The sequence below is a fragment of the Misgurnus anguillicaudatus genome, chromosome 9 (genome assembly GCF_027580225.2).
Source record: "Misgurnus anguillicaudatus chromosome 9, ASM2758022v2, whole genome shotgun sequence".
NCBI lineage: Eukaryota > Metazoa > Chordata > Actinopteri > Cypriniformes > Cobitidae > Misgurnus > Misgurnus anguillicaudatus.
In genome coordinates, this window is record NC_073345.2 from 10272576 (window position 1) to 10297632 (window position 25057).

The 25057-nt window shown below is 38.9% G+C and overlaps 1 protein-coding gene across 1 annotated transcript; it reads left to right on the plus strand.

Annotated features, from left to right (window-relative positions):
* The first annotated feature begins 691 nt into the window (after positions 1-691).
* pafah1b1b (platelet-activating factor acetylhydrolase 1b, regulatory subunit 1b) lies at positions 692-24082 on the plus strand. The gene is made up of 11 exons (XM_055180970.2): positions 692-893; positions 10382-10632; positions 14795-14879; positions 15110-15184; positions 15289-15495; positions 18978-19146; positions 19688-19790; positions 20033-20261; positions 21411-21512; positions 22067-22223; positions 22391-24082. The coding sequence occupies exons 2-11, from the start codon at positions 10601-10603 to the stop codon at positions 22462-22464; spliced, it is 1233 nt and encodes a 410-aa protein (XP_055036945.1). The 5' UTR covers positions 692-893; positions 10382-10600; the 3' UTR covers positions 22465-24082.
* Positions 24083-25057: the final 975 nt, after the last annotated feature.

The following is a 25057-nucleotide window of genomic DNA, read 5'->3' on the forward strand; positions in this document are numbered from 1 at the left end:
CTTTTTTAGACATTTGCATCACAACCAATATAAGAAGCATTGTGTTAACTTTCATTATGTATATTTAATTAACTGAATTTATAATAGCTCAAACAAACATACAATGAGTTTTGAATAAGTAATGCCTTACTGTACATGAGCATTTGCCCTTAACATACCATGTGGAGGTTTCAGCCATAAATGTATCATCTATGTTACAGTATCATCTTAGTATGGTAACAAAAATACAATATTATTACTTCCCCAAGTTCTGCAGGTGAATTAACCATGGTTTTACTACAGTAACGATGGTATTTGTAACAAAGCAATTTACAAACGTACAATATTCGCACCACAATAAACATAGTTTGACCATGATATTACTATATAGTTATATACATTTTAATTACGTATATGCATATAATTTATAAAACTGTATTATATATAATACATGATATAGATCATATAACGTTACATAGGGTAAATACGATTTTTTTATTCTACTTTTGCTTATTTTAGAAAACAACTGTTGTAAATTGAATTTTGTTTCTATAGTGACCATTTAATTAATAACCTTTAATAAATAAGAATTGATTATTGGTATTAAAAAGGTCTACCAAAATACATTTTTATCAACATTGAAAATCTCGTAAAACGCGCCTCGTCCGCAGTGTCGGTTGAAGGTTATGATGTACGCGACCGCTGTGACTCTTCAAGGCGGGCGCGTCCCCGACAGCACCGTGCGCGTGTACGCATCCAGTAGACGGTTATGCGGTACAGAAATCAAGGAGGAGAAACAGCGCTGACTGAGCCGGAAAATCGGAAGTGACTTTCAGCAGAGACACATCTCATTCGTTTTAAGTTTTTTACCTGCTTGTGTGACTTGTCAGAAGCGAAGAGCCTCATTCGTAAAGGTAAGAATATTTTGTGTTTGTTGCTGGGTGTAACACAGTGAAAGTGAGTCGGTTAAAGTGTGTATGTGGCTGCGAAACTGGAGTCACCGACTCAAAATGGCGGACAGGCCGTTAGAGCAAAATAAGGGTGGGAATATCTGAGAGCAGTAAAAAGTAACCCCTGTCAGTAGCATTATGCAGTTAAAAAAAACTATGTTCATTTTGAATTCGCAGTTAATGTATTCGCATTTCATAATTCACGGAAATCTGACAGCGGCCTGAAATGGTTTGACCCATATGTTAGCTAGTTCATGTTAGCGTTCTCTTCGCTATAAACTCACTAAATAAGTCATAACATCTCGTGTCAGTTGTACTTCTGTTTTGAAAACCCCCATTTTACACTTATATGGCTACGTAAAGCCCTTAAAGTTACATGTAAATGGATGTTGTCAGTAATATTTGAAATTGGGTGTGCCTGTAATGGGTCAGGCCGAAGATTCATCATATCGATGCCGGTGGATAACAGTTACGATGTTATGTTATTGAGTCTTTCAGAAAGAGCGTGTGTGGTATTTTGCTGTTTTGTATGTTTAGTAATCGTACATTTTATTTTGCAAACAAATGATCAGCGCTGACAAACCCTGTCTGCCTCTTATGTTTGGACTCTGATCAAGATGAAATGTTTTTGGGATGATCACATGAAGTAACTGAAGTTCTTCAAGGGTCTCTCAGCATGCAACTTAATATTTAAAACAGGAATTAATAAATATTGACAAAATTTACCACCTCAAGAATTATAACATGCACAGATTATTTATCCGCCCTATTTCGTTTTGGGTTACTTTCACTAACTTGTCGTCAGTTTGACGTAATTCGATGTGACGTCATCGTTTATATTTAATTTTGAAGTAATACAATTTGTCTTCACTTTATCCTTTTGAAATGGCCATTTAAAACATTGACATCATGTTGTATAAACATTTCAGGTTTAATTTCTTAAAAATGGACCAAATATAATATAGTAAAATATAGTATACATTTTTCTTAAATATGGCTTGTATATAGCACATGTTCATGTGATATTAGATAGTGTTGTGGTAAAACATAGAATAACTCAAATGCATACTGGTAATAAAATAACTTAAATACATAATGGTAAAAGAAATAGTACAAATGGTTATATATTCACATAGATTATACTTGATTTCTTCTATATTTTGATTAATATGATCTTCAATAAATTAGATAAGGTTTAACTAAGCTTAGTTTTTGGCTTATTTCATAGCAGGATCAGTTCATGTGCTTGTGCAGTACTTGCATCACGTGTTTGTGTGTTAGCTCCATAGACTGTAAAAAGTATGGACGTAGTATCCGTGAGTTCACACATGGGTTTGTGAAGAGCTTTTTTAAAAAGCAATAGTAGGCGGTGCCTTCCGTCGCCATCTTGGTCGCCCGTCAATCGCGGATAACCGAAAATGGGTAAGAGGCGGGACGTGGGTGAAGCTGAGGTGCTTTGCAGATGCGGTACAGCAGTGCTGCGATTGGTTCCACACAGAGTCTGTTTTTGTTGTAGGCTACAGCACGCAAACTGCACGCGCTAATTTTATTTGTGGTAAAATAACAGTAACCACAAATTTACAATGGTCTCACCACAATAACCATAACCATGGTCAATCATAACAGAGCGAGGCCAGAGATGAACATGCTCATAACGGGAGTATAATTTGGGGATAATGTGTGCATTTTTTAATAATTGTAATACAGTTCCTTTAAATATATTTTTTGTCTTAGAAAGTTTTGAAAGATAATAATGTTGTTGTTTTTTTATTGTTATTGAGGTTATTTATTGTTAGTGCGGTTAACAGCATGTTTGGCACGTTAACTTCAGAGTTTATTTTAGTAATATTGCTTTTTTTTTCAGGGAATAATAATACAATTTGCATGTCAATCATACTTTCTCGTCTGTTTATTAATGTCATTATCCTGTTATGTTAAGTTATATGAGGATATTTATTGCCATATTAGACGTTAATTGCCGTTATATAAAAACTCTTGTCTATGCAAATATATAAATAGTAGAAAATGTATAATGTGGCAAAACCTTATACAACCCTGCCTGTCACCTAAATTTTCTCTTCAGCAAGTTATCCTGCTAATTTATGTTTATGATATATGTAAATAGACCTTTGATCCATTCCTGTGTGCTGACCACTAGGATAGAGACAGGCTAGAGATCTTTAATCCACACTTCTTATCTAGTTCATCAAATAATATCTTAAGTATATTATTATGTGAAAAACACAGCATGCATGCTATGTTATGTATTTTTTTTTTTTGAGGAGGCGCTTTTCCACAGAAAGTGTCAATCACATGATCATTTGATACGCAGAAGCACTGCAAATAAAGTATTTGTTGAAGGGGTGCTTGACGGATCCCACTGCATACGTACCGCAATACGCACTGCATATGGAGTATGTGTGAAACAGGCGTTAGGCTATTTCCTATACACTTCATTAGCATACAGACTAGAGGTAGAAAGATTAATAGTTTTTGCCGATTAATCGACACCGATAGTTAATTGGTAAAACACTCAGCGATCTGCAAATAAATCCATGCCGATAGTTTTTCTGAGTGTGTCAGTTGCTTCATATTATCATTATAAAGTAATACATTTTCTGAATAGATGCTGCATCAGCAGAGAAACAACAGCAGGTTTGTTTGTCATCAAGGCTGACAGGACACTAATATTAGTAGTACCTCAAACAGTTACACAAAAATAGGATAAATCCAACGCAAATGTTTAATGTCATGATTATTACAATCGATTTGCATTTGTTTATTTCCAGCTGGTAACCTTATTTTTCAAGTTAATAACAAGAGAAAGCGACCTATATGCAGCCATCGGCCACGTTAACATATCCTACTATTCAAAATCTGATTTCAGTTCACTGCAATACATCTTTTGAACAAATAAATTACAAGACTACACATATAATATTAATTTATGTAATTAGAATTTTACCAGTGGTAGGATTTCACAGACATATTTATATGTCTATATACTTATTATTATAATTAATATATTTTTATTTACACATTTATTTAATTTCGCAAATTTTCACGGTTCATTACTGTTTGTTTCATTACTTTTGTAATACATTTTAGCACTATTTTACTTTAAGTGTGTTATGTTTTTAATCCAGTATCCATTTTAAAAACTATCGGTCAATTAATCGTTTAACTGCAAGCAGGGGCCAACTTTGTTATCGGTAAAATCCACTATCAATCAACCTCTAATACAGACCAAATGCATTTGCTATCTCTGGATGACCATTTTAGGACAAAGTGATGCTAGAGATGAAGGCTCTGCTACCACTTCATTATAGAAAAGTGTAAACTCGTTACTGATTGTTTGTCACATTTGACTTCATGCTATACCTTGACTGAAGTGCCAAACGGGTTGCATCGAATGGTGTTTAATAAATCATTACGCTTTCATCTCCACTACAATAAAAAGCGATCAGTGGCTACGTCTAGACCAGTGGTCTTCAACATGGTGCCCGCACAGAGTCTGTGAGTTGCCCGCCAAAGCACATTCTACTAATATCCTCAATTTTAAAATGTATTGTTCCATTGTGGTAGCTCTTTATTACAAAAAGGTTGAAGATCCCGGTCTAAACACTGCCTCACTAAATTCACTTTTTGTGCAAGTTGAGCTGCGAGGTGATTAGATCCCACTGGCATCCACATGTTTTGGTGTAAATAATTGTACATTTTAACAACAACCTGTTAGAGAGAAATAACAATAACCGATTTAATGGTTAACCCCAATAAAATGTCCAACAGATAGTATTACTACATAATTTTTTTATTACCGTCTAACCGTGTCAGTGTCACGGCTTGAAAATCCCTGTCCAGCCTCAACCAATATAAGCTATAACGTGAGACAAACACATTAATTCACGGCTGCTCCCATGTGTTTGTGATGACTTTACTCACTGAATTTAAATCCCCAAAATGTTCACATTTAGGGAAACCTAGTTATACTGACACATGGTTACTTGGGGTGCACTCACATTATCCAAGCCAAACCATGCCCCAGCGCGATTGTCACCCCTCCCTACTCCCCCAGATGCACGCACTCACACTGTACTTTATCGATCCGAGTCCGGGTGCGCTTTCGTCATTAAGATGCGATTGTTTTAAAAAAGCAGGAAGTAAAGCTCTCTCTTAACACTGGAACCCGCCGTAATGATAAGTCTGTGTTTTTTTTTCGGAGTCGTTTGGTGCGCGATTACAGACAGCCCACTCACATGTCATCATATTGCTTAGTTGATCTGTCACGTGTGCAGGTCGGACATTCACGTAACCCAGCTGCTCGCATCAAAAGGTTTTTACGGAGGAAGATGAAGGTGAGTGGTCGCGCAACTGACGTCTTCACCTTTTGAATTGCGCTAAGGCGCGATTGCGCTCACACCACAGCCTTCTGCGCCTGAGCCCAAGTAAACCGCGCACCAGCCCACCTCTGCAATCCGGCCGCAGCGCGATTAACCAATGCGGAACAGAGCAATCACACTAGTCAAATAAACCAGGCTTTGGGGGTCAAACTCGCCCGAGAGCGGTTTGGTTTGGATAGTGTGAGTGCGCCCTTAATATTTCTTTAGACAGATCCATCTTTTCTATTCATTTTCAATTAAATGATGTGATCAGATGAGTTTAAAGTTCATTTCTACTCTTTCACTATTGCTGTGAGCGCAGGTGTCGTGCAGCTCACTACTGGGTCATAAAGTACACCCAATTTGCGCAGAACATACGCTGACAGATGACTTGCTGATTTGTCCTGTGTTTATAAGAAAATCTGATTTACTCAGTTTAGTTTTATCTGAACTAGATAAACATTTACCTCAGGACCCAATGTTTGTTATTTATTTGATGTTTATGCATACAAAAGTGCACTTAAATGTAAAATCTACTTTAATTTGATTAGCATCATTACTTTTTTGATATTTCTAGAAATTTGTTAACAAAGCCATGATAATTGATAACCATGGCGATTTTTTTTGTCACTATAACTGTGATGTAAAATTTTCATACCATTTCATCTCTACATCCTGTATAAAACTATTGCCTCTTCCTATCAGAGAACGCTTTTGAAGTTTGGCATGTCTCCTCTGGCCTGTAGGTCTTGTTACTGTAAAAAAAATGATACCGATACCCTGAATTTAGGGGTGGGCGATAAATCCCCTGCATTTCTCATGGGTATCTCATCAGTAAAGCGGGTTTCGTGATTAGTAGTATATCGTCATAACCTGCTTTCAAATGGAGCGGCATTTACTACACACAGCCGTATTTTCATAGAGAATCTCACCCCTACCTGACTTCGATACATGTCCTGAATTATACTTTATTTGATACCAATTTTATGAATTACATTAAGGTACACATTATGTCAAATAAAGATTGTATTTCAGTTTGTCTGCTTGAGCCACTTAACAAAGAAACACATGTGACAAACACAATAAATCAGTGCAAAAAGTTCAAATAGTTTCAGTGCAAAATGAACAGTTTTAAATGAGGATGCTCTGTTCATTTAAATATCTATATAACATGAAGGGTTGTGTTTATCATAACAAAGAAATTTATACAGGTTTGTAACATCATGAGAGTAGAAATATGGTGACAAAGTTTCAATTTTGGCTCAAATATTCCTTAAATAGTCCTGTTCTGCTAGTAGGATAAGCGCATAAAAGCTTATAGCTGCAGAAGGGAGATGTCATGCACCATCAAGGATAAAACATTTCTCACATTTAGGGATGCTCCGATCAGGATTTTTGCAGCCGATACCGACCGATTTGTAATCTTCGTGATCGGCCGATACCGATTCCGATACCGATTTTTTTAAAAAGCTGATATGCAAGCTCTTTGATGACTAACTGTTACAATCTTTCTAAATAAAATAATACCACGGATGTTGCCTTTGTTATATTACTTGCAGTAATTAGGTATATTATTGTTTTAATAGAGACTCAAATAAATAAGCACAACAAATATTTATTCTGCAAAGAGAAATTTAATATGGCTTTAAAAAGGCTTATATCTCCTAAAAGTACTGAAAATAAAACACTTCACAGACTTTACTGTATTAATTAAATATACACGCATTCGTATGCAGTATAAAAATTCTTTAGTCAAGAGCAGAGAGTGATTTTATTGAGAGATGAATTAGGTTACTGCAGCTTTAAGACTTGACAGAGATCGCTCTGTTCACGTGCACTGATGACAGGCTGCTGTGTGTGGGCGGCGGCTGAACGCAGACAAGCAGCTATGAGGAAAATAAAAGTTTAAACGCTCAAAACTTTAAGACGTATGCAAATAAGAAACTTTTGGCATGAGGATGCAATTGTCCGTGATAGATATGTGTTGTATATGCTGTTTGATGGGGATGTGAAGACGCCTCGCGCTGTTTACCGGAGCGCGTCCTCCGGTAAATACGCATATCTCTATAAAGGCAAAGAGAGACATACAAATCTGCACGCTGTACATGAGCAACAGGTTGTAAAGCATCATAAGCATTTTTACAACCTGTTGCTCATGTGCAGCGTGCAGATTTGTATGTCTCTCTTTGCCTTTACAGAGATATGCGTATGAGGACACGCTCCGGTAAACAGCGCGAGGCGTCTTCACATCCCCATCAAACAGCATATACAACACATATCTATCACGGACAATTGCATCCTCATGCCAAAAGTTTCTTATTTGCATGCGTCTTAAAGTTTTGAGCGTTTAAACTTTTATTTTCCTCACAGCTGCTTGTCTGCGTTCAGCCACCGCCCACGTAAAAAATGTCTTTAATTGCAACCGCATTCAGGATCCTTTTGATGACAAAAGTAAACAGAAAGATCGGTTTATGAGATCGGCAGATTTAGCGAGCACCGATCGAGTCATTTAATGCCATTATTGGCCGATACAGATCGGCGGCCGATCGATCGGAGCATCCCTACTCACATTTGTTAAAGATTTTTTGTCTGTATGCTTGTGTTGGACGATCTTATCCATAGTCAGATTGTTCATCAGATCATGTCATCAACGTGTAAGATTGACGATACGTGATATCATTGGGTGGCGGGTCAAAGGTTACTTAATTACTTATGTATTTACTCAATTATCTATAACAAGCCACTTGACTGGTTAAAAAAAACTGAAGATAGCTAGAAAATACTTGCGTGACCGCAGCCAGCACTGCCATTAGAGCACGTGTCCAGTGCAGCTGGCAACATAGTTACTCCTGACCACAAACCAGAGAAAGTAAACCAAACATGTCATTTGATGCCCGCATGCGCTGAAAATTACCTGCATGCAAAGAAACGGGAACAGTTCTTGTGCGCAACAAAGCGCTGTCTTGCAAGGAATAGTACGCAGTGCACGGTAATCTCACAAGTCCAGGTTATTCTGTAATGTAGTTGTGAGACTATGCTGGTGCCATAATAATAATTTAAATATTTATGGCAAAACAATGCCCTCCTTTGTGAATGCATGAATTCACAAAGATTCATGTTGCTTTTCTTAAAAAGTGACTTGTTGTAGTGGTTGTAGTAGGATTTTTTTGTCTGTTTGCTGAAGGCCAGATGAGATATTTTTCACCTGCATCAAGCTATTTCAGTTTGCACCATGCAGATTAGAGCTAATATTTTCAGGCTGTCAAAGGATTACAAAGTCTCGTCTTCATCTCTGTCTCTCTGTCTGTTGTTCCTGACTTTTGTATTGGACCACCGTCAGGATTAGCCAAAGAGATTTACACCACGGTCAACACTTTCAGTGTGATATATGTTAACATGGATATTTTTGCAAGGGAAGCAATACTTTGTGTGCACATGGATTGAATGGTGGCTACTTATTTGATTAGAAGCTGAAGGTAATTAAAGGATAAGCAAGGATACCTGTGGATGAATATCTTCTCTATCATTGTATTTATCAGGGCTGGGCAGTATGACGTATATTCCGTTCAGTGAAAATTTTAGGGGCGCAACCAGAAAATTTAGGGGCACACACCGTAAATCAACAGGCTAACCAAATAATCACATTTCTACTAATTTCCACTGTATTACTAATAAATACTTTGATGATAAGATGCAGAAAGTACAATGTGCTGTTTCAAATTCAGTGTCACATCACAAAAAAGGGTCAAATTTACTGGTCGCACATGTGCGACTGGATGTAAAATTCAGTGGCGCACACTAAAATTTTGGTGGCAGTCTGGAGCCCTGATTCCGTTACCGTGAAATAAAATGTGAGACGTAAGATTTTTTTTATTCTGTGCATTCTGTGGAATGTAAAAAAGGGGGCGTGGCTAACTCTGCACTCCCGCATGTTAGACTGAGTGTGACGGAAAACGTAAAATAATCCACTCATAACAACAGTAGCAACAGTGAATCCACCGCGGGTCTCTCGCATGCAGAGGTATCTCAAGGGGTGCGCAAGGAGCTGCATCGCCAAATAAGGAAAGGACTTCTCGCACATAATGCTAATAGTTGTAAAAAAAATTTAACTTTAAGCAAGCTAAGACAAAACTTGCGTATATATCAGTGACACGTGCGCTGCTGGAGCAATGTAGTATAACGCGCAATTTGCTTATAGTACAAACATATTTGATCAATCTTGCCCAGCGTCTTCAAGTTTGTGTGAATGCGGACGGATGAAACGCCATAAGCGTAGAGTACAGGATGATTTAGGTGCATCAATTCTGCACCCGAAATGTGCATAAAAGTCTGGTCAAGTGCATAATTTCCAAAATAACCATCTGCACACTAAAGCTTTTTTACTATGACAGTTTTACGCAATTAAGGAAAAAATGTTTAGCATACTTAATTGATCAAACGTACCTATTATATGTACTCCTAAACAGTGCCATGATTAATAATTTCTAATGTTTCTTGTAACTTGTAAATCATTTTAAATTATTGATTTTTTTCATTTAAAATGATACTAGATGTAGCAGAAAGCACACATTTAATTACAGTAGTATCGGGCAGGTATCGGTATTGGCTGACATTCGGAATTCTGGTATCAGAATCTGATCGGAAATGAAAAAGTGGTATCGCGACATCCCTACTGTGTTTTATGAAAATAATCGTTAGTTGCAGCCCTAAAAATAAGATTGTGCAACTTTCACATGCTTGTAAAATAAACACTATGCGGAGATCAGCCACTTTAGTTTTATCAATGAAAGGCTAAACATAGCGCTGTACAAGGTATGTCGTCATTGTTTTTTATCGATTGGTTGTTGCAGCTCTAATGTATACCGTTACCATGAAATAAAATGACACATTCCGTGAAATTGTTTTTCGGTCATACCCCTCCACCCCTAGTATTTATGAATGTTTATTGTCTGGGTACGTGACTTGAGCCCATTGTAGACTTTGGTCAGAGTTTTTGCCGCTTCACCTTACTCTTGTATGAACTGATTTTATGTTTCTTTTACTAATGACGACTTCTTCACCTTCTCTCTCTAGATGGCAAGTGAATCACACTGTTGATCGTTCAAGTGGGTCTGACCTGGTGCTTCACTGCCGAGAAAGTCACAAGTTAAAAGTGCTTCCAGTGACGTCGGTTAGCCTGAGAGTGTGAGATTGTGTGTCTCATCCCACAATCCATCCTGCTGAGGAGCTGCTCGGGACTGTTCACCAGCTCCCTACTTGGGGCAGAGACAGCACCCCCACCCTCTTGCCAAAATGGTGCTGTCACAGAGGCAACGAGATGAATTGTAAGTCCACATTCACACAAACAAGCACCCAGAACATGCATCATAGGTTAAGTGTGGAAAACTTGGTGTTGTAAAGAGCACGACTGCCTGTGCCTCGGGCTGCTGTCTATGAAGGCTAGTTAGCTTTAATATTTCATAAAGCATCATGAATGAGGAGTGGAGGATGGGTTCGTAATTGCCTGTCCATCCATGTGCATTCTTCATGCTTCACGCAGCACAAGGGGTCACTGAATAATCTAGAATAATCTAGAAAACCTGTGGATTTCCCCATATTCAGATTTAAACTGTGAAAATGGTGAAGAAACTAGTAAGCTTTTTGTTTGTGCTTTTTGTTTGCTGTCACGTCACAGGGTGGGTCGCTTGCTCTACCAGCTCCTAGATGCATTTTCAGCCAGGTACCGAAATTAGGCACGGATTGATTTAAAGTGAATCGGTCCTCTGTAGTACTGACATAATTCGGTCGGTGTTCTAAAAAGTGCTGGGGTCGCTACCCAACACAATAAACTACATAAAGTAGACGAAGCTTAAGGTAGCATGCACACCAAACGTTTACGCCGGCGAAGCTCGCGCTGAGCCACAAGAGTTGAAACATTTTCGTCACTCGGGCGTCCAATTACAGTGTGGGAGGGGTGGGACAAATATCACAACAACCAACCGGTGCATTGTTCAACGACTGATAAACAAAGCAGAAGTGTCATAGCAACCACAGCATTCGGCTGAAAAAAGCTGGCAAGCGCCTACACTAGGGTTGTGCCGATAGACGATAGTATCGTGTATCAACGATCTTCAGACATATCGCCAATGGCAGGCTTTCATGGCGATAGTCATGACTAGAGTTCTCAACGGGCCTGAAAATTACAACCCGACCAGACCCGGCCCGTGGCTTTTAAAGCCCGGACCCGATGTAACCCGACACATCAACGTGAATTATCTGTCCGAACCCGACCCGCGGCCCGACGCCGCCGACCCCCCCCCCCCCTGCCTTTTTTTTCTCATACACGTAACGTTAGGCTGTTATCATGACCAGCAGACGGAAATTCAAACCAAGCTTTAATGTTCACGCCTTATAACAATACAAACAACTGAAACAATAAACTTTAAATATAGGCTATATAAATAAAATATGCCTAAAATGAATTCACCTGCGGCAAGTTTACTTTTCTCCATCTCTTCTTCTCCAGGCAACAGGCGTGCACGCAGTGATAGCAATAAGCTCTGGGGCGGATCCGCAACGGATCTGCTCTGAAGCGGATCCGCAACGGATCCGCTTTGAAGCCGGCAGCTCCAGTCTGGATCCGTTGCTGATCCACCCCGGAGCTTATTGCTATCCCCCGCCCATCTCTGTGATGCATGTTGCAGCAGCCAGACCAGACTTTCTTTACGGTGAACAGCAGTGATGATTAATAATTTTTTTCGCGGAGCGTAAAAGATTAAGCCCGAGGTCCGACCCGACCCGACTCAGTTGCTTATATTTTTGACCCGAACCCGGCCCGAATTCGCGGGTCCCGTCGGGTTTGTCGGGCTGGCCCGACCCGTTGAGAACTCTAGTCATGACGATAGTTGGCGAATGGTTATTATTATTATTATCATCATAGTTTATATTAACACCCACAATGCATGCTTTTCCTCACATGAGGGTTTGTGGGCTTCACTTTACGCGGAGAGCCTGTAAAGAGAGAATTCCTTGCACGTACCTGCACTTAATGCGCGCGTCTTGGTCTCTTTCTACCACTAAATCCATTGCGTCATGAGCAGCTGCGCTTCTCTCTGTCTCACGTGCACGCGCTCTCGCGTCTGTCCGAAGTCTAAACATAAACTAAAGTAGTAATCCTTATGTATTTGTTCAGTTTAATGCGTTTCATGCGAGCTGAGGCAAACTTTACTTTTTGTTTAAAATATGACCCGCTGCATATTAGCCCCTCTTTCTCACTCTCGCGTACGTGCAGAGAGCTGCGCTCTGTCCGAAGTCAGATCACTAGGTATTAGTGATGCACCGATGTATCGGCCGCCGATATTTATCGGCCGATTTTTGATGAATTTGAAACCATCGGCATATCGGCAATAGCACAAGAAAGGCCGATACCGTTTTTTTATTAATTAACTGCATAAAGAAATCCATTATATGTAAAAGATTAGTTAATGTTGTTTATCAAATAAATGCTGAATAGCAAAAACCACCTTTGAAGGTTGTCATTCTGTCTTATTATATTTGTTTTAGCTTAATTTGTGCCTCTCTTATTATGTTGGTCAGTTGAATGTTAATTAGATCCAATCCATGTTCAGTTGATGCAGAAATAAACTAGCTAATAGACCAACTGTATAGTATTGCATACAAGTGTTTAATATCGGTATCGGCATCGGTATCGGCCAGAAGTTGTCTGTTTAAATCGGCATCGGTATCGGCCCAAACAAATCCTATCGGTGCATCCCTACTAGGTATTAATCCTTTTTATGATATGCATTTCATTGAGTTGTAGCAACACGTCACTCGTGTTTAATATATGATTGTGTTTAAAATATGATCGCGTTCCGCTGGACCGATGCGTTTAAAAAGGCTCCTCTGAGAGCACCACTGCTTGACACGTGTAGTCTTCTGCAACAGCACTAAACAAATGCATTGAATTGTTTGTATGTGCACGCACGTGTGTGTGCGTGTGCAGATGCATGTTATTACAGTTATTAAGTAATCATGGTTAAGGTTTTAATGACGCGCTCGCATTAATGGCATCAGTTTTAAGAAGGTTGCGGTCATGACGGTGTTGCTCTTGTTTTTTTTTTGTCCACCCATCAAGTGACTTGTTATAATGAGTAAAAAATTAACAAATAAAAAAATGAGTAAACTACTGCCCCGCCCCCCGATAATATCGTGTATCGCCGATCTCTCAGGCTGACGATAGGACGATCTGAAAATAGGGCATATCGCCCAACACTAGCCTACAGTCGGCGTCCACCTGGTGTCTTCATTTATTGCTTTTAAAGGTGCTGTGTTTAAGTTTTGCACAGTTATAGCGTCACTGGTTTCCCAAACACATGCGTTTAGTAAAGCTGATGCTGTTGCGGTAAGCGACCCAGTGTTTACGTGTACAGAAAGCCAAAGTATATATCTGTGTACTTTAAACATTAAAATAGGGTTGAGTATTATAACAGAATTGCACATTGCCATGTCTTTAAATAAAAACTTCATGACACAGCAGTTGTTCAAGTCTGGTTACTGGACTGATTGTTTCCATTCGGTCAGTTTCCTTTAGGAAAGTCACTGTTATTAAAACTAGACTCAAGGGTTAGGACTTGCTAAATTTAGCCCGTTGGTTGGCTTATGAAATATTCACCATTTGCTAAAGAGGTGCTGGAGTCTTTTACATAAAGTACCAAAGAAAGAGAACGTAATAGCACTTATGGGAGTGAGAGTGAGAAGGGGAGCGGACTTTTCAGGCGAGTCGAAGTACTCCCAAAAGTGCTATTACGCCATAAAATATAGTTCCTCTTTTAAATCCGCTTTGAAAAGCGCTACGTTTTATTTTTTACCACCAAACATGCTCGTATAACTACTCGTCTTAAATAGGAAAAACGTTGATGTGTTTGGTCACTTCTAACTTTATCTCTAAATGGTACCATTGAATGAATGGGGCTAAGCTAAATGCTATCGAAGCGTCGCAGGGCGCTCCAGCGCTTACGTGCACGCACACAGATGATAGAGGGATGTATCAACAAATCTTAGTTAAGGTAATAACATATTTTAATATTGAAAATGAGTAGACTATTCCTTTAAAGTTGAGAGCAGCAGTACATGTTTAGTCACAAATACTTATTTTCATCCAGGTAACACTTATGAGATACTTGTTTATAGCAGCAATGTGTATTTTATACACAAACATAGCAATAATTTAGGCATTAGTTCTCACTTTAAATGTTGTTGTCACTCCCAAACATTTGCAGTGTATATGTGGCAAATGATGTTCCTAACAAGTTTTGCATGGATCTAATGTTATGTGACCTCCTACTTATTGATTTTTCTATGGCTCTCTGCTAATGTGATAAGTCCAGTCTCCTCGATCACTTACCGTGCATTACATCTTAAGTGATTTGAGATATCCCACTCTACTGAAGCTTTATAGCATAGTTACATATCTCTGTCTTATTACGTCATCTCTTTGTCTTCCAGAAATCGAGCTATAGCTGATTATCTGCGCTCCAATGGCTATGAAGAGGCGTATTCTGTATTTAAGAAGGAAGCTGAGTTGGATATGGTAAAGATGATTTTAACACTAAGCTTTTAGAAAAGACAAACCGTTTTTATGATGTTTCCATTCAGAAATAATTATTTATTTTAAAGGTACAATGTAAGTATGCACCCATCACTTACTGTACATTTTATATAAACGTCCAATCACTTGCCCCTGCTGGCTAGTAGTTTTTGCCCCATTTGGTGATTTTAGTATGCAAGCCGTGTTCCCATTCTCGCTTGTAATGTTTTCAGAATGAGGAGTTGGATAAGAAGTACGCAGGCCTTTTGGAAAAGAAATGGACCTCGGTCATCAGATTACAAAAGAAGGTGTGTATGATTGCTAAAGAACCACGTCTCTGCTCTTTTTTTCAATGGTGATATCTAGGACATGTCGTATTGGTCTTTTCAATATCTAACCCTAATGTTGTTAGGTAATGGAGTTGGAGTCAAAGCTAAATGAAGCTAAGGAGGAAATCACTTTAGGAGGCCCCGTTGGGCAAAAAAGAGACCCCAAAGAATGGATCCCACGCCCTCCTGAAAAATACTCCCTCAGTGGCCACAGAAGCCCTGTTACACGTGTCATCTTTCACCCTGTGTTCAGTCTTATGGTCTCTGCTTCAGAAGATGCCACCATCAAGGTGTGTTGGGTGTTTGTTTGTTCTGTTATTTTTCGGATGTATTAACAGCTGATAGGCTGGGAAAATGGACTTAAAGGGATAGTTCTCCCAAACATGAAAATCTGTCAATCATTTTTTATCCTCTTTTTTTTTATCTTCTTTAGAACAACCTGAGGGTAAGTGATGACAGAATTGGCATTTTTGGGTGAACTACCCATAAAAAGACATTTGCATTATATTTAGCACTTCATGGATCAAGCATGCTGTGCTAAATTTTGGTTTTCAAATCCATCTGGTCTCATTTCTTTCTGCTGAGTCACTGATGATCTCCATGGAGAAATGATGATGCTGTGGTTACCCAGGACAACAGCACAGTGAGCAGATCTCTGGACATTAGGCAGTGCACTTACAAACCCTCTCTGCCTGCTGTTTTATGCGTCTTTATGCATTTCTGTGCCTTTTATTGGTGTGAGAGAGGCATATTGATTTCAAAGAAATATCATAGCTCATGTTTTAATCAAAGTGTCAGATTTTATCCTGACTGTCTTTTGTTTGCCTTGCTGCAGTACGCAATGATTCACCCTTGGAGATCTTTTTGCTATCTGTTATTTTGATGTTAATTAGTGAGATTCGACTATTTCATTGTAAACTCCTTCAAAGTAAACTTTTCAAAAAACTAACTATGCTGGGTTTTGAAAGTACCAAACTGTTATTTTTACTGTGATTAATTGGGCAATTATTTATGTATTTATTTATTTATTATCAATTAATTGACTAATTGGATAAAAACATAAATATTATTTGCTCAATTAGATTTTTTACTTGTAGCTAAATAAGGCAATAAATGAGGGTATTCACGTGTAGAAGCTTAACACTTTTACAAAGTTTACTAATATAGTTGTATTGTCTCTGTTGAAATTCAAGTTGTAATGTTTTCAAATATCATTATTATAAGGAACTTTCTATTTTAAAGGTCCCGTTTACAGTGCGCAGTATAACATGTGTTCATGTTTCACGTGTAAAAAAACGCTGTATTTTTCACACAATTTACTTATCTGTATAGCGCTGTTTTCACTGTCCTCAAAACGGTCTGATGTCTTGTTCTATGAAGTCCCTCCTTCAGAAATACGTAACGAGTTCTGATTATGTAGTTTGTTTAGTGTGTTGTGATTCGACAGCAGCTTAGCTTGCCGTTAGTTTAGTAGGCGACTGACATATTCCTGTGGGCGGAGTTTAGTCAAAAAACTTTTCTAGTGAAGTCATTAAAGCAGGAAGTAGAGGGCTGTAGTCCAAACCTGCCGTTGGCTGTAGGCTTTGAAAGGGGAATTCTGTTAAAGAAAATATATTGCCTGGCAGTAGTGGTGTAACGGTACGTGTATTCGTACTGGACCGTTTCGGTACAGGGCTTTCGGCACGGTGCACATGTGCACCGAATGGCGAATGCAATCTTTTGTGTGCGGAACATAGGTCAATTTCCGTGTTTCCACACGAACATATTAAGTGGCGGAAGTCTCCGCGTTCAGCGCAAGTCTTCTGTCAAACATATAACATAATTCGGCCTGCAGAAAGATTTTTATTTACTTTGTATAGTTGTATATTCGTTTGATTATTGATGTAAACATTTACGGGGTCGCGACTAAAAGCAAGTGTTTTCTTCTTTCAAAAGTGCGTGAGAGGTTGCGCGTCTTTATGAGCCGCGCTTTCTATGGCGAATAACGAAATGTGTGATCAGATTTTTCATCTGCACCTCACGTCAATCATATCATTGTCACAATGCAATCAGTTACCCTGTTAGGGAGAGAGAAGAGCTGTAACCCGGGCTAACTCGGCTGTCACTCAGCTGCGGAGGGGTTTGTTAGTTTAAGTCACAGCTTACATTGGCAACACAAGCAAAAATTAGGAGAAACGTGCAAAAGATAAAAGATGGCAATGTTTGCAAATCACTAATCTCAATATGAGTGTATAATAAGTATATCATCATGTTGCTTGCTATGCAGTTACACATAGAGCAGTAATATTATTTTTTTTACAGAGATGATACATAACCAATTCAATACTGTGACTTAAAAAAATCCAAAATAAATCAAAACGGAATTTTTTTTTTGGTGGCAATAATGTAGGCTAATAGTTCATAAATGTATTCAGGAATTTAATTTGTTAGTTTATTGCAAGGTTTAAGTAGAAAAAGTTTAAGAGAAGGTTAAGAAAAGATTTACCTACTGTTATAAAATAATGAAAAAAGGATGTTATTTAGTGGAGAACTTTGCAGCAGTATTTTATTCATTATTCTTTTTTATTTTATATATATTTTATTTATTATATTTTAATAAAAAGTGTTTAAAAAAGTGTTAACAAATTGTTAAAAAAAAGTTTATAGTAATAAACAACCTGCAGTTTGCATTTTTCCGCTTACTGTACCGGAAATGAACCGAACCGTGGCTCCAAAACCGAGGTACGCACCGAACTGTGATTTTTGCGTACCGTTACACCCCTACCTGGCAGTGAACTTTGAGCTTTATCATTTTGCAGGTATTATTTATGCTCTAACAGCAACATTACACACTAACTAGAGTTTAAATATGGGATCAGAAAGAATGTGACCTTTAAATATCTGGTTCACCAAATAAGGTCTGACAACTTATGAAATTTTATATTAATTAATAAATTAGCTCCATTCATGTGAGCAGTGATTTGACATCAAATGAGGCTTAAAGGCGGGGTGCATGATCTCTGAAAGCCAATGTTGACATTTGAAATCACATAAACAAACACGCAAATCTGGACCTTCTTTTGATAGACCCGCCCCACACATAAGCAACCCAGGCAATGATGTTGGTTAGTAGACACGCCCCTTACTGCTAATTGGCTACAAGTGTGTTCTGGTACTCGTCCCCGACTCTCTTTTCCAAATCGTGCACCCCGCCTTTAAAACTGTCCCATAATCAGTTCATCATCAATCACTGACAGAACTGCTTAACATTTGGCTACAATAGGTGAAGAACATGATCCATTTCATGGTTTAATCTTGTTGAAGAAACATCACGCACAGTCCACAAAGCAAGATTCTTGTGTTTTTTATATTACGTTTGTATATAAAATACGGCAAAAGCACTTCATGGTGTTGTGCTAAAAATGAATCCTGTCAAATTATGACTCATCCATTCACCAATCCACACTATACGTACTGCAGTACACTATGCGTGTGCAGTAGGCTAAAGTGAAAATGATTGATGTTTCTATTGAATGCAGAATTCTGAAAATTTGACTTTGGTACATAAAAGCAATAAAGGCGCTGACTGGCAGCAGGGCAAATTAGTCTGCAGGCTGCCGGGAATTGTATCCAGTGATCGCGATGGTCCGGTCCGGACCTGGACCAACTTATTTTTATTTTACTTGTGGGATCTACAGGTGAAGAAAGATTGACCGCGATCCATGTGTTGGTGACTACTGTTTTAAATGCTTCAATCAAGTCTTTAAGTCTGTCTCACTGTGTCATCCTGCAGGTTTGGGATTACGAGGCCGGAGACTTTGAGCGTACACTGAAGGGTCACACTGACTCTGTACAGGACATCTCCTTTGACCAGACTGGAAAGCTGCTGGCATCCTGCTCTGCGGACATGACTATCAAACTCTGGGACTTCCAGGGATTTGAGTGCATCAGGACCATGCATGGTAACCTTTGACACCATATGCTACTAAATAATAGCTACTGTTTTGCTGTACAAGTCAGCCTTTAACCCATAATCTACCGCAGCCACATGGACTTGAAGCTTATTGAGATCTGTATTAGTGTGACTTAAAATCCTCTCTCTTTCTAAATGTCACGACCTATTGATCTGGGGAGTGGAGGAGGGTAAAGGTTTGTTTGGGTCAGGATTAACAGAGCGGACGGGTTTAATCTCCCACTCTAATCCAGACCCTCTTTAATCATATGTCATAATCAAGGCTAGTCTTAGTCACTTCAGATTCAAATTAGTTAGTTTGAAGATTTAAATAGAGTAGGAGGGTTGTTGTATAATGCTAGTTTATTATTTTATTAGTCAAATATATTTTAAATAAAAAATAAATATATTAATGTATGCAAACATATTAATATATATTTATTCTTTCATCATTGTAATGTTTTAACTCCACCATTTATGTTGTCAAACATCTTTAAACAAAAGATGTTAAAAATAATAATATTAATAATAAAACATTTTTATGTCCTTAGGACACGATCACAATGTGTCGTCAGTTGCCATCATGCCCAACGGTGATCACATAGTGTCTGCCTCCAGGGATAAGACCATGAAAATGTGGGAGGTGGCCACTGGGTGAGTAACACTGAACCTTATTGTTTGAGTCGAACATAGTGGGGTGATTGTGGGCTAAATATTTTCCAAGAGTCATGTGTCACATGTCTAGCTCTTGGTGTTGGGTAGTTTTTGGTAAAACCTCAATGAGAGGTTAATGTTGGTGTTGTAATAAATCATATTTGATTAGGGGATAAAATCTAAGATTTATTGTAACCCGTGCTGTAAATGTATACTGATTAATGTATACCGTCTCTATTCAGTTACTGTGTGAAGACGTTCACGGGTCACAGGGAGTGGGTGCGTATGGTCCGGCCCAATCAGGATGGCACGCTGTTGGCCAGCTGCTCCAATGACCAGACGGTGCGTGTGTGGGTGGTGGCAACCAAGGAGTGCAAGGCAGAGCTGCGGGAGCACGAACATGTGGTGGAGTGCATCTCCTGGGCTCCTGAGAGCGCACACCCCACCATATCTGAGGCCACTGGCTCTGAGGTGAGAGACAGACAGAGGGCAGGATTGGCACTTAAATTTGAACTTGTATTGCAACAAATTTATACCATTAAGCTTAACCATTGAAGGGATAGTTCACCCAAAAATAAAAAATTCTGTCATCATTTACTCACTGTCATGTTGTGACAAACCTGTATACATTTCTTTGTGACAAACACAAAGGAAGATATTTTGAGAAGTGGACCTTATAGTATTAATTTTTCCCACTGCAGAATTTTCATTTTTGGGTGAACTATCCCTTTAAGGCTGCACTATTTTTCGTGCTTTTCCCCTTTATCTTCATGATTGTGATGTCTTCGTAATGTTTCATATGTTGTTGTTAAAGCTCACATAACACATGCTGTTTCTGCAGTAGTAGTATTATATCCTTTATATCTCTGAAGAGTCTTTAGTTTAATCAGATTTGTAAAAGAAAGATTAGCTTTACCGAATCTTTCCGATAACGTACGAAAAAATGAAGAAGGAGGAGTTACTACTGCGGGAGGAGCGAGTACGAGTCATGCAACACTATACAACACTGTGTAACTTATGATTCACTACATGTTCGTGTCATTTATATAATATGCACACGCTTATTTCCAACATAAGACAGAAGTCTTACTTACCGCGTGCAACTCATGACCCGGTTGGGACTTTTCAATGAAATCCAGCGCATCAAACACACGCAAAACTCCGCTGCTACCCCAGATAATAAACTATATCCATTGTTTTCATAAGGCTGACTTTCTTCTCCTTACATCCAAAAACACACTTCTTCATTCATGCCATTGTTAAGTTTTGAAATTAAACAAAGCTGTGTCGCGTGATGTGAATGTTTGTAAGTTCTAGCTGATTGACGGGTGGGCTGGGTTTTTTATGGGGGGAAGTGCCCATAAAAAGAAGTGAAATGTATAGAAACCCCTGAAATGTCAGCTGGACCCGTAATCGAAAAAAACTTTCCGAAACTTGTAGGAACCCTGGCGAAGTGCATTCGGCACAGAAATACTCTGTAACACACCCAACATCTTTTTTTGACACTTTGCCTACGTTTAGCATGAGGAAACAACTCTATAACCGTGTTAATAAGTCAGAATGCATGAAATACCATTGAAGCACCCCTTTAAAGATTGCATGTTTAATATTCCTTTGCAGAACAAGAAAAGTGGAAAGCCTGGCCCATTCTTGTTGTCCGGATCCAGAGACAAGACCATTAAAATGTGGGACATAAGTACTGGCATGTGCCTTATGACACTGGTGAGTAGAGCTACAACAGTCTGAGATATTATATATATATAGAGCTATATCGCTCTCAGAGTCGTGTGATATAGCTCTATATCATCACGGCTGTGATTAGGCCAGAGGCACGAGCCCACCCAGTGATACCAGTATGGTGCCCTGATTAACCGGTGGGAAAATAGGGTTGGGTGTGCATATTTTTTTAGATAATTCAACGCTGTAGTCAATTATTCTTTACATGTCTCAGAAAATCATAGACAGAAATATAGATGGACATGGTTGTTGAATGGCACCCGAGATACTTTGAGCAAGACACATTTCCCACAATCACTCCCCACTGCAGTAATGGCTGCCCACTGCTCTTTGTGTATGCGTGCGTGCGTGCTTGCATGCATGTGCGTGCGTGTTCACTACTCACTGGGATGTGTTGAATGAAAGAATCACTTTCCAAGTATAGGTTACCACACCTATGCGTTGCCACCTAGTGGAACCTTCTGTAATTGCAATTCTGTATCCCACTTTGAGGTTTATTTAGCATTTATCCCTGAACTTTTGGTTTTCTTCCTTCTCAGGTTGGTCATGATAACTGGGTGCGTGGAGTGTTGTTCCATCCAGGCGGGAAGTTCATAGTGAGCTGTGCTGATGATAAAACACTTCGTATATGGGATTATAAGAACAAGCGCTGCATGAAGACCCTGAGTGCCCACGAACACTTTGTTACCTCTCTGGGTAAGCCAACCCGTTCATTCCTGGAAATTCCGGATGCTTTTATGGGAAAATGTCTGATCTCACTGAAGTAGTGACTCATAGTGACTCTACAAGTAGAAGATCAATTAGAGCTAAGTTTTTATTTTATTTTTTTGCCTTGTGCTTATCTCCCTACCTTTCCTCCTCAGATTTCCATAAGACGTCTCCTTACGTGGTGACGGGAAGTGTAGATCAAACGGTCAAAGTGTGGGAATGTCGCTGATTGACATAGGATCCGACCTTTCCCTCTCCCCTACGCCACCACTTTGGCCACTCCCACACCTGTTGTTCAGGATGCAGTCATTACTATGGTTACCACCTCATCCAGCTCTCTTCTCAATAACTATTGTCCTTTTATGTAAATTACTCTGGATGTAGTTTGAGCTTATTAAATGTTACACAAGACACTCACAAGGAGAAAAAATGAAACAAGTAAAAAGTAAAACAGGTATTCTTGCATGAATCCAAAACTTGTATACTGTAAATTTTTTGCTTCTCATCATCTAAAAGTATCATAGGGACGTAGAGCACAGGTGATGCTCGGGCCTCAAGCGTTTATGAACAGAAGGCAGAATGATGCTGTTTGGGGAACACGGGGCACTCAAAAATATTCGTTTTTTAATTTTCATTTCTTTTTCGAGAGATACTGGGGTGCTCGCCTGGTTCTCCCCATTGCTGTAAGCATAAAGTTCATATTTTGGGCACGCCATCCATACCTTGTTGCTCTTTATAATGTCATTTTACATTAGCCAGTTTACTTCAACCACATTTTAAAAATGAATTCCCATTGGACGAGGAGGACAGAAAACGCATATTAAGAGAAGCGATAACACTTTTACAGTGAGGGTAAAGTGCACGTGTCTATGGAGGAGATACTAGATGCTAGATTTACATTTTTGTTTGTTTATTATTGTACAGAAAATATACTCTGACACCCTCCATTACCACACATTTTGTGCTTATGGAGGGCCTTGACAAAATTAATTTACTGACAGGCAGGTCGAGTGCCATTTTCCTCGTGGTTCTGAATGAAATCGCTTTTGTATATTTGCCGTTTTCGGGACTGCGCGTTAAATACGACTTTAGGGACGGAACGTTTACTTTAAAACACCACTTGAAGATATTTCACAGTTTCACTTTAACCATCCCCGTTCTGCAAGCCCAGAGGAGAGTTCGCTTCCTAATAGGTTACTATTCATTATGCAACATGCTCTACATTGAGCTACCGTGCTTTATCATTCTGCTGCTTGTCTGCACCATCCGCTGTCTGTCTGCTCTCGCTCATGCTTGTGAGGAGTTCAGGAGACGTCGCCTTTTGAAGTACTCTTTGGCAAACTTTAGTCGGTCTCTCTTGAATCAGGGAGGTCGTTGCATTAAACACAAAGTCACTATTCTGGGCACCTGTGTGATAGATCAACGTGCAATAAGTTAAGGAACAGGTATGTATGTGTTTGCCATAAACACGTTTATTGGAAGGTGTGGTGAAGACGTTCTGGCTGCCGTAATAGGGCAACAATTAGCAACTTTTAAGACTACATCTGTGATGAGTAGTTTGCTGTGCTTGCTGGTCTGCAACAGTAGAGTCATGTTTGCACAACCACTGCCATTTCAAAGCTATGTGTGTGTGTGTGCGTGTGTGTGGGCTCTGGCTCCAGCTGTCCGCCTTTCTGCCTTGTTAATGTACTGAGAATCCCCAATATCGAGGACTTCATTCTGCTTTTTGTGGTCTCACTGTTGACACGCACTCGTGCGCTCACGTAAATAAATATTTGTCCATCAGTATATCTTGATGTCATTGTTTGCAGCATAATTAAATAATAATAAAATATCTGTAAATACAACACAGACCATTGTTTTTTTTTTCCATCATTCTCTACAAATGAAAACATTGTGGTGCCCGTATGTGTATTTGTTTTAGTACAGTATCATAAACTATTTACAATTACTATACAAATAAAACAAGCTAATATGACCTGGATAATATGTTTGGCATGTTTTACATTTAATATTTGGATGATTAGAGTTGTGATCAAGGCATTATTTATGTGATAAAACCCAATATATTCGCCATGATTGAAAATAATCTTTACACATTGCTTTGACCTTGCACATCTGATAATGCCAAAACGTGCACAGACTGTACCAAAACAGCGGTTTCCATGGAAACAGTGAATGATGCAACAGTGTCACACTGATACATGGTCTCGCCTTCAGTACAGCATGTTGCTTTATTCATGGTATTTACTTTTCTGTCGATGGAGAAATCACTCTAAGAAAAGGTTATTTTAAACCCAACCATTTGTTTAACTTTAATTCCTTACTGTAATAGAACAATTATTCGCCAATAGTTGTAATGTAAAATATAGAAACCTAAAACTATAGTGGATTTATTTACTTCTGTACAATATGTCTATATTGATAATCTGACAATTTGATAACTAGGGCTGGGTATCGATTCAGATGTTCCAGATCGATTCGGTTTTGATTCACAAGCTATCAAATCGATTCTCCTTTCGATTCCGATTCTCGGATCGATTTTTATGCTCATGTTGCTTTATGTTGTCATGTTGTGTATTGGCCACTTGTTGTGTGATTGCAGTACCAGTTTTAGCCACAAGGTTTGTGATTGCAATACCAGTTTTGGCCACAATCCTACATACTGTTCCTTTAAGGTACACTTGTGTACATTAAAACAGAACCCATCTCTAATTTTCAAATTCATACAATTATGTTAAATACAATACAATTTTGATGCAAGATGAAAAATGTATGCTGAAAAAAGGTCAGAACAGTCGCATTCCTTGATCAAACAGGAT

Bases quoted from the DNA above. Each gene is read 5' to 3' on its own strand.
- pafah1b1b (XM_055180970.2), top strand. From the start codon at position 10,601: ATGGTGCTGTCACAGAGGCAACGAGATGAATT. The intron at 10,633-14,794 runs GTAAGTCCACAT...TTTGTCTTCCAG, and splicing joins CAGAGGCAACGAGATGAATT to AAATCGAGCTATAGCTGATT. The intron at 15,185-15,288 runs GTGTGTATGATT...TAATGTTGTTAG, and splicing joins TCATCAGATTACAAAAGAAG to GTAATGGAGTTGGAGTCAAA.